Genomic DNA, 10,033 nt, shown 5'->3' with positions numbered 1-10,033 from the left:
CTGCAAATTTTTAGCCAAATTGGTGATCGTTAAGGCATCCAAAACTGCAATTTACATGAACGGACCGAATCTGTCAACCTGGAACCGTTCGTGTTTATAATGGTAAATTGCAGTTTTGGATTCCTTAACGATCATCAAATTGGCTGAAAATTTGTAGAATTGATCTATACATTAGGACCTAAAATCTGAACAGTTAAGATGTGAAAATATGATCGAAAAGTTGGTCTAATGCCTATCCCTACAAAAGACCAAAAAAATGGATCCCTCACTAGAAGGGCCCTATATATATATATATATATATATATATATATTCCATTAATATCAGAAAAATGATAGAAAAACTGATCATGTTCAATTGTTTTGCATGAAAAAGGAACACAAAAACTATCATTGTCGAAAGACAAGTGATTGATCTATTCTGGTAGGGAGATATGTATGAATTGAAGGAAAGATATGAACACAATCAGTATTGCAATCAAAGTATGGCATACATGCTAAAACATAGATGTGTTTCTTTGATATAGATATATTCTTGGGACTGCAGAAGTAGGATTGCTGTTGTACATGAGGAAATTAAAACTACTACAAATACATTAATATCAAAATAAAAAGAAAAAGAAAAAGGAACATGAAAAGGAAAAGAAGATAAAGACTAACAAAATTATATACCAGAATTGAAATAGAATGTACTATATCGTGTCCCTTAATATACATTTTTCTGATGTCTTCTTTGGTTGTTGTTTATTATATTCAGTTGGTTAATGCCAATTTCTAATGTAGCTAGCGTGGGTGCTTTTTCTAGTGTAGTTGGAACTCCGTAACTCTAATATAGGACAATAATTCTTTAAAGTAATATCCTTATGCAAAACAATTTTGGTCGAAAGATGTTTTTCTCCGCAGGTGATGTATAAAGTTGACAGATGCAACTCACTGAAATCTCCTACCGACCAATCACCAATGTACAACTCCTATTCATCCAGAAACAGAAAGAATAGTAAAAGTTCTTTTAAATATTTAAAGACTTTAATTTACTTATAATCTCCCAGGTTCAAATGACTATTAATTAAGTCGAGACTTTCATAAAGTTTGACTTGGAATTAGATGTTTCGCATTATTAAAAGGGTGTTTAACTCAAAGTACCAAAATAAATAAAATTTATTCCATTTAAAAGGTTGAGACAGAGACAGAAAACGAGAGTAAGAGAAAATTACACATTGCTGGAATTGGATACCGTTGCACTAGATGCAATGCACTGGAAGTACCAAGAATTGGTCAAGAAAATGATGAATATGCCAAAACTTTTGATCAAGTCAAAAAAATTGCACTAGCACTTGAAGCTAAAAGTGGGGAAGTCACTATCATTGACCTTCAATTACATTAGCACGTGAAGCTGCAAGTGGTGATTGCCAATTTTTTTTTTTGGCTACAAGATAGGGCAGAAGCCTAGAAAGAGAGAAAAAAGTATAAAAAAGAAGAAGATTTTATTAGGAGGCAATTGACTTCTATTATTCCAATAGATGTCTATTAGGAGGCAATAAATATTTTGAATTGATTAAATTTCTTCATTTTTGAAATGTCTATTGGGGGGCAATAGACGTCTATTGGGGGGCAATAGACGTTTTGAATTGATATAACCTCTTCGTTTTTTTTTCTTTAATCAAAGTTTTATTTATCTAATTTAAGCAAGATTAGTTCCCATTTCGACAATCGAAAGTTCTATTGGGGGGGGGGTAATAGACTTTTATTGGGGGTCATTAGAGGTTTATTGCCCCTCTATTGGGGGCAATAGACGTCTATTATGGGACAATATATGGCTGATAGTTGTCTATTGGGGGGCAATAGACTATTGGGTCAATAGACGTCTATTGCCTCTCTATTTGGGGGCAATAGATGTCTGATAGTTGTCTATTTGGGGGGCAATAAACTTTTCTGGTGAGATTTTCAGAAAATTTCGGCAGCCGATGACGGGATTCCCACTACCGATGTGATGTGCTCATATTTTTCTATATTTCTTTACCTCTTAATCTTAGTATTTATGCTTAGTCCTCCTTATTTCGAGTCATTTATGTTGTTATAGTGTTTTTGTAGGTTTGCCTCATAAAGAGAAGAAAAGAAGCCAAAATGAGCTAAGTTGGATTGAAAGACAATGTGCAACCTGAGACTGGGAATCTGCCTGTGCAGAACACCCAACTTCACCGAATTACTGGGAGTTACCCAGATCGAATCAGACAATGAGCCTTATATCAATGGAAAGCTACGGATGTCTACTTTCTGTAGAATTTTACGGATCTCGATTTCGATACTTTTGGAGAAAGTTATGATTATTTGAGTGAAGATAGGTCGGACAGGAAATCTGCTCGGGAATTTACAACCATTCGTGGAGAACTCAAGTTTCGCAGCACAAGATCGTCAATCCTAATGGTTCAAGGAAGTTAATTCAGATGAGGATTCAAGAATACATGTATTCCTACTTCTACAAGAGATATTTCAAGGTTTTCCCATTCCAAATGAAGAAAGGAATCCAAATCCAAGTCTTACAAGGAAACTTGAAGCCAAAGATAAGCAGAAATCTTCCCTATATTAGGGAGCACGAATTTACATGAGGAGGGAGTCTCGGGAGCACAATGTAGATGCCTAAGGAGCGGAGACGACTCATCCATCTTCCCTTTATTTTTCCCTTCCATTCTTTTTATGTTCTTTTTCCTATGTTTTATTTAGTTATCTTTTGTTAAACCTTTTTCTAGGGCTAGGATGATGCCCTATCATGATTGTTTATGTACTTTGATGTTTTATTGATGGATTTATAGTTTCTTTATGATGAATGCTTAATCACTATTTGAATTGATGCTTTATGTATAAGTTCTTTGATTGATCACCTTAGGGCTTTGCATATAGTAATTGGAAAACAAATTTGAAGCAGAGATGCAATATAATTTGATTAGCTTCTTGTGATTAAGTGTGGTAAATTACATTTTTACTTGAGAAAGACTAATGGTTTGCTTGATTCCCTTGTTTTCTAAAGCGTAATGAGTCTTGCATGTTAAATTTATACCTGAGAATGATAAACTACATAGTTAGGATATAAGATCTTTACCCGAGAGGGAGAGCATCATACACTTAAGGAAAAATATGGTCTAGAGTACATGAGAAGGACTTAGATACGGGAATTATCATCTAGAGAAACAAAAGAATCTGTTAATTGCAGTGAAACATGAATAGGATTGTTAGTGGTTGATTATGAAACCCTAAGTTTTATCATTATTTGTTTCTTTCTTTCTTTCTTTAATTTTCATATTATTTCTTTATTCAAAAATCCAAAACCATATCTTCTTTAGTTTGATTGCTTATGTGTTTTTGTGTTTGGATTAATTAGGTTAGGATTTAAATTGATTATCAATCCTCAGTTGGAACGACCTCGTACTTGCACACTATACTAACGACGATTCGTGCGCTTGCGAGTTTTAATTAAAATTTCACAACAAGTTTTTGGCGCCGTTGCCGGGGACGGGATTCCCACTACCGATGACCGGATTCCGGCAAAAGTTGGCAGGATTCCAGAGACCATTGACCGGATTCCGGAGATCGGTGACCAGATTCCTGTAAAAATTGGCAAGATTCTGGAGACAGTTGACCGGATTCCTAGCGCCGGTGACCGTGCTCTGACGAAGTCTCATATGGTTTCTCTTTCTTCCATTTTCTCTCTCTCTCTCTCTCTCTAAGTAACAAAGGTGAGGGTAAAATGGTATTAAAAAAAAAAATCTTAATTGGGTATTAGGGAAGACCTAGAGTGTTTTGGGTAAGAGAGAATTAAAAAAATTTAATGGAGTAAGTGAGAAAAAAATATCTAGAAATTGAGTAAATCGACAAAAACCCTTATTTAAAAGATGGAAAAGCCTTGGTGTTGAGAAAGAACAAAAAAAGAAAAAACCCTAAAAATTAGGCGTTTGCAGCTATGGGACTGAGGACAGTCGCAGCAAGATTAGGGTTACAATTAGCGAGTGCAAGGAAGGATCCGAAGCAGAAATTGATGATGATCAAGAAAATTAGCAGCAGCAGCCTTTCACAGTTTATGAGAAGATCCAGTAGTTTAGCAAGGGCAGCAGATAAATGGGAGAAGAAGGGTATGAAATCGGAATCGGAAATGGAATTGGAATTGAATAAGGAGAAGACTGTATACTTGTGTTTCTTTGAGTGGAGTCAATGCGGTGCTGTTGAATACCTGAATCAAGTTATTCGCCCCATCAAATTGAGCCAGGTTAATAGTAATGATGATGCTGATGATGATATTGCCGGGGAGTTGCGCGAAGCAGCTTATAAGAGGTCCAAGGTTAATTTATGGTATTCCAATTGCAGTCGCTTCGGCTCCCAAATTCTTGTCGCCGGTGGCCGTAGAAGGCCCCCGCCAGACATTATGGGTCCTGCTATTGCCCGTAGAGATATTTATTGGTTTGACACGGCCCAGGGGAAATTCCAGGTTTCCTCCCCAACGAAAACCAAAATCAAGAGCTTCTCAACTGGTAAACAAGCCGTGCTGTTGGGGGAGCTGAACCGCAAACTCTATTGCATCGAGAACGACCCCTTTAGCACGACTCCTCCCTCTCAGCCTTTTCAGGTATTGGACCCCGAAAACGACCTCAAGTGGCGGTCTCTGGAAGCGCCTCCCTTTATCCGCGGCCAAGAGTCGGAGGACTTCACTGCGTCTTTTTTTGGAGGGGAGCAACAAAATCTTAGGTTGGGTGTGGCAGCAGCCTGGAGTGTTTTGCTTTGATGACACCAAGCCTGAAAATGGATGGATAGAGTCACCTTCTTGTCTAGGAAACAGCCTTCCCTTTCTTGACCATGGGCATTTCTTCGTCCGCCACCATCATCCCAATCTTGGTGCTTTCAACATAATGTTTCACTATCATTCCAGACAATGCACCTCTCCTTGTATCCACCTTTTTTCATGCCAAACAACTGTGATTCTTTCCATCCTATCAACAAACCTCTTCAGCTGCCAGAATTGTGTTATGAATTTCGAGAGGATGAGTATGATGACACCTTCTCTATCGATTTTCAATTTGTCCATCTCGGAGCTAAAAAAGTATGCCTTGTTTTGCACAAATTCTTCTTCCCATCAACAGGGAAGGTTCAATGTGGAAACATGGGGAGTCTTCTTCTCATAACATTTGAATATGACGTTATTAGTAATACTATTGTCGACTCCAAATCCACCTTGGAGATCCAGACCTGATTTCGCGGGACCCACCGCCGTCGATACTTTATCAGGCAGCTGCGTAAACCAGATTATACATGGACCAACACATCATGCCTAACTGGTGCATTTCTGATCTAACCATCTGTAAGTTTTGTTTATCAATTACTAGATTTTCTCTAATTTCCTAATATTTATTTGCATTCAGCTTTACTTCCATGCTCATCATTTATCTGCATAATATAAATAAATAGTCTAACAGGTTGGCCAATACAAAGAATTTTGTTCCCTGACTAGGAGATTGTAGTACACAACTCAAGGATGTGATTCTTCTCATTCTGACCATCTATCTCGAGCAACATATATAATTATTATAGACACACACACACACACACACACACACATACACACATACATACATACATACAGAGCTTCTCCACTGCGGACGTCCGCAGTTTTTCATAGGTACGGATTTCCAGTTTTTACCCACTTTTTGATCATATTTTCACATCTTAACCGTTCAGTTTTTAGGTCCTAATGTATAGATCATCTCCACAAATTTTCAGCCAAATTGATGATCGTTAAAGCATTCAAAACTGCGATGTACCATTATAAACACGAACGGTTCCGGTTCGACAGATTCCATTCGTTCGCGTAAATTGCAGTTTTGAATGTCTTAACGATCATCAATTTGGCTGAAAATTTGTAGAAATGATCTATACATTAGGACCTAAAAACTGAACGGTTAAGATGTGAAAATATGATCGAAAAGTGGGTCAAATATGGAAATCCGTACCTTTTTGCTTAGGTGCGGATATCCGCACCTGAGCATGGTTATATATATATATATATATATATATAGTTTGATATTTACTGCTAAAAATTTATTTGTTTCACTCATTTCTTTCCTGATTTCTTAATGTTTGTGTGCAGTGGTGTTCTCATGTATATCAGTTATAAGTTTAGATTCCAGATTTCTTTGCCTCAATTCTTGCTTGTCAGTGAGATGGCCTTAAGTAAAAGTAAATTAACTATATAGAAAATGAAGGAAAGCAATTGAAAGCTAAAATTGAAATCATTGGCTTGGTTGAATAGGGTCTATAAACATTGTGGGTCTTCAATATAAACATTACCGAGTGGATCTATGACATTGCTTTCTCGGTGTGTCAACATCTACTGGAAGTTGCAAATTAGATCGACTTGCTCAGTTCAACCGACTTTGGCGGTTTGAGGATGGCAATGTTTATATTTGTATGCATGCATATGTTAGGCAGTTTTTGGTCTTAGCGAGTTTAGTCTTTTGACTGAATAACGAATCTCATTGTAAATGAGATTTGCATTTGATTAGTAAAGGAGATTGTCCAACATCTTAAGCTTAAACGGATGCTACTAAACTTGGCCTTTCTCATAATAGGCTAAGGTTGTTGGTTGGGGAGTGGTATCTCAAAAGCTTGTTTATAGAAGGGAAAATATTTGGCATATTTTTTCTTTCTATCATTTGCTGCTGAACCTTGTGAGATGCAAAGATTTATCTTTTTTTTTTTTTTGTTACAGTTTGTAACTAAACAATAGCTGTTGGACTACTTCATCTTCTTCATGGGCTTTTCATGTTAATCTTTATGTTTTCTCATCTGCTGTCACAAAAAGTGCTAAATTACAATCTTAGCACCTATAGCTTGTGTCGATTTTCACTTTGGTTTCCGTAGCTTTAATTTTGTCAATCTGGTAACCATAGTTAGTTAATAGTTGTACGGCTTCTTCAGTTTGTGTAAAGGCCTCGAAATTTATCATAGTCGTCGCCTGCTTAAATGATTGAAGTAACCCAAAATGTGGTCTTCACTTTGCCTTGATTGCTTTTGCTAATTGACTACATCAGATGGATACGATTGACAAGATTGAAATTGCGACTGATGGACAAATTGGCTTTAACTACAGGAAACCTCCATGTAATTTGCAAGGAAAATGTTAGAATTTTGCTAGAAGCAGTCCTGAAGATGGATGAATTCATGTTTACTAGGCCCATTTTGTGAAAGTTGATGGACTATTCATTCTGTACTCATCTGATTATGATCGGTATAATGTGGATTGTGATTTATCTTGTTCTACATAACAGGAAAATAGCATCAAAGGAACTTCTGTTGAGGATGACGATCAGGAAGTATGAAGATCTTGTCTGGGATTTCCCAAGTTGTTTTGGTGGCCGGCCGACTGGCAGGGTTTTATCTCTTAGGCCAAGTTATATTACCAATGTTTCTGTAAGATATGTTGTGTGTTGGATTTTATTAGGAGGCTGAACTGGTTAATTTATCTTATACCGTTTCGTTAGGAGTGACCATCCGGAGGGATAATAACTAATGAACGGGGGTCAGTTGGATGCTATTTAATATATTGGTAGTACTATTAATGAGTGAAGATGAACTACTTTGCAGTTAGATCACTTCTGTGTTCAAATTTTCACTTATGCAGGGAGTAGTATACTTGCTTGACTGTGCTGCTCACGTATATGCATGTCTAGTGCAGTAATGTTTCTGTGCTCATTGCTCAAAGTCTTCCTGTAGATGCTGAACAGTGCTAACTGCTTGCGTATTTGTAATGTCACTTTATTTGGTTTGGCAGTAGTCTCATTTCTAAATCACAGCTAGACTGAGAGTGACTTGTTATGCTTATGAAAGACCACCAGTCGCTCTTGAGACTCTTAGACAGAGCATGAGACCTAAGACTGTCTAATGTAATCTTTCTAAGCCAATTGACATGTGCTTAAAGGGCTCGTATAAATTAAAGCAGTTCTTCGTCAGAGTTAGTAAACCCAGATAAAAAAAAATTAATAATATGTTGTAAAGAATTATGGATAAATCATGTAAATAGATGTTGAGTAATAGGTGCCTATCCCTATAGATTGGTGATTGATAGAATTGTCAGTAGGAGTAAAAAACGTTGCTATTAAACGTTACCTTTTTGTGTACACCATGTGCTCCTATATAAACCTCCTCATAGTGAGATGAATACACATATTCTATTCTCTACTTCTAAACTCTCTCTCTCTCTCTCTCAAATTCTTTCACTATTGTTTCACAACACGTTATCAGCACAAAAAGCTCTGAAATTGCTGATAAACCAAAGGAGGATCATCGTTGAATCTGATTTAGGATCTGAATCAGAAACGGGCTCTTAGATTGGCTGAGAAGACAACATTCTCAGTTATGCACAAATAAGTTGAAGATTCATCCGTTCTTCATCAAGTAATGTTTTCCAAAAGGGAAAATCGTCCGTACAGTACCTGACCTTTGCCCCATTCTAAACTTCAGTACCTCACGTTTAGAAAATATCAGAACGGTACCTGACGTTCTAACCTTGACCGAAGATTGGTACCTAGAGCCGTTAGCTCCGTTACAAAAACTAAGAGTTAAAGGATATTTTCGTCATTTCATATTTTAATCCATTTTTGTTTTATCTAATTCATTTTTTTTTCTCTCTTCCCTACTGTTCGTTTTTTTCTTTCTATTCTCTGTCTCTCTCTCTCTCTCTCGTCTGCAGCCTCGACTCTATCTCCATCGAGGACCCGCTTCCTCCGCAGCAGTTAAATCCGCTCAGATCGTCGCCGAACTCGGGAGAGACCATCAGGCCATGGACCGCTCGGAAAGATTGGGATCCGAAACGGGGAAGGAGTTGACGGCGAAAGTGGCAGCTATGTACTGGGTCTGATCGGGCTCGATTTTGCTAGGAAGGATGAACATGAAGCCAATTTGGTGCTGTGGTAGTGGCGGAAGGCGGCTAGCTGTTAGGGTTGCGGACGACAATGTATTGGGAGAAGGTGAAGTTGATGGTGGAGTTAAGGATGGAGAAGGAGGGGAGCTGGACGGAGCTGATGGAGATTTTGGGGTCTTTGGGTCAAACCCACCAAACCCAAAAACAATTTTTCAGAATCTAGAAGAACCCTTCTCTGTATTCTACAGCATGTCTCCTCTTCTCCTAAATCTCTCATTGATGAGAACCCTTTCCAGCTGCTTTACCCTTTGCAACAGTGACCCTAGTAGTCGGGTGTGTTTTTTCGGTGAACCAGTTTAATCACCAAACCCACCATCCTCTCATTCTCCTCCATTATCTTCTCTAGCTAGTAGCTCCACTTTCTTCTTGCTCTGCGTTGAATCAGAGTCGGACCCAACTCTAAACCTGGTCAAGAAGTAAACCCAATGACTTGCTCAAGGACTTGGCTTTGTCTAGGTTTCGGGAAATCAAAGTGATCAAGATGGAAATCTTCTCAAGTTGTTTTCCTTTAACCACTTTGGTCGTGTTTTGGGTTGAAATTTGCTACGGGTGTTGTTTGAATCAAAAAGTTCGGGGACGGGGTCGTGTGGTTGTGGTTTTAGCTGTGGTGGTGGTGATGGTGGTTGATGGATGATGACTTTCCAATTCCTCCGCTACCTTCTAACGAAGCCAGCCACTCTCGCCTCTTGAGCGACTCTGTTGGAGTGTTGTTGTGGTAATGGTGATGGTGGTTGTAGCTGATGGATGATTGCTCACCGACTTTGTTGTAGTGCTGTTGTGCTGCGCCGCCGCCTTGAAATTGCTGGGGGCAGATCACAACTTGAGCTTTCCCGCTGTCACCGCCTGACCCCTTCCTACCTACGGCCCTCCTCAGTCCTCACCCTTTCATTTTGGCATTTTCGTAAAACAAAATTTTTTTTGCTTTATTTTATTATATGAGAAAAAAGGGAAGAAAAAAAAGGGTAAATTGGTCATTTAATGATCAAAATATGGCAGCTGTCAATTTTTGTAACAGAGCTAACGGCTCCAGGTACCAATCTTCGGTCGGAGTTATAACGTCATGTACAGTTCTAA

At 38.2% G+C, this 10,033-nt stretch overlaps 1 protein-coding gene across 2 annotated transcripts; it reads left to right on the top strand.

The window, feature by feature from the left end:
• Positions 1–3,883: 3,883 nt before the first annotated feature.
• Positions 3,884–7,268, top strand: LOC112190306. 2 transcript variants are annotated; one of them, XM_024329742.2, is made up of 2 exons: positions 3,884–5,341; positions 7,130–7,268. In XM_024329742.2, exon 1 carries the CDS (start codon positions 3,953–3,955, stop codon positions 4,766–4,768), a length of 816 nt encoding a protein of 271 aa, XP_024185510.1. In that variant the 5' UTR covers positions 3,884–3,952; the 3' UTR covers positions 4,769–5,341; positions 7,130–7,268. The 2 variants fall into 2 exon arrangements, with proteins under 2 accessions (XP_024185510.1, XP_040371691.1); XM_040515757.1 differs by lacking the exon at positions 7,130–7,268 and having other exon boundaries at positions 3,884–5,028; positions 5,124–5,493.
• Positions 7,269–10,033: the final 2,765 nt, after the last annotated feature.

The sequence above is a fragment of the Rosa chinensis genome, chromosome 2 (assembly GCF_002994745.2).
Source record: "Rosa chinensis cultivar Old Blush chromosome 2, RchiOBHm-V2, whole genome shotgun sequence".
NCBI classification, from domain to species: domain Eukaryota; kingdom Viridiplantae; phylum Streptophyta; class Magnoliopsida; order Rosales; family Rosaceae; genus Rosa; species Rosa chinensis.
The sequence above is the reverse complement of the archived record's forward strand: the minus strand, read 5'-3'. Positions and strand labels throughout refer to the sequence as shown.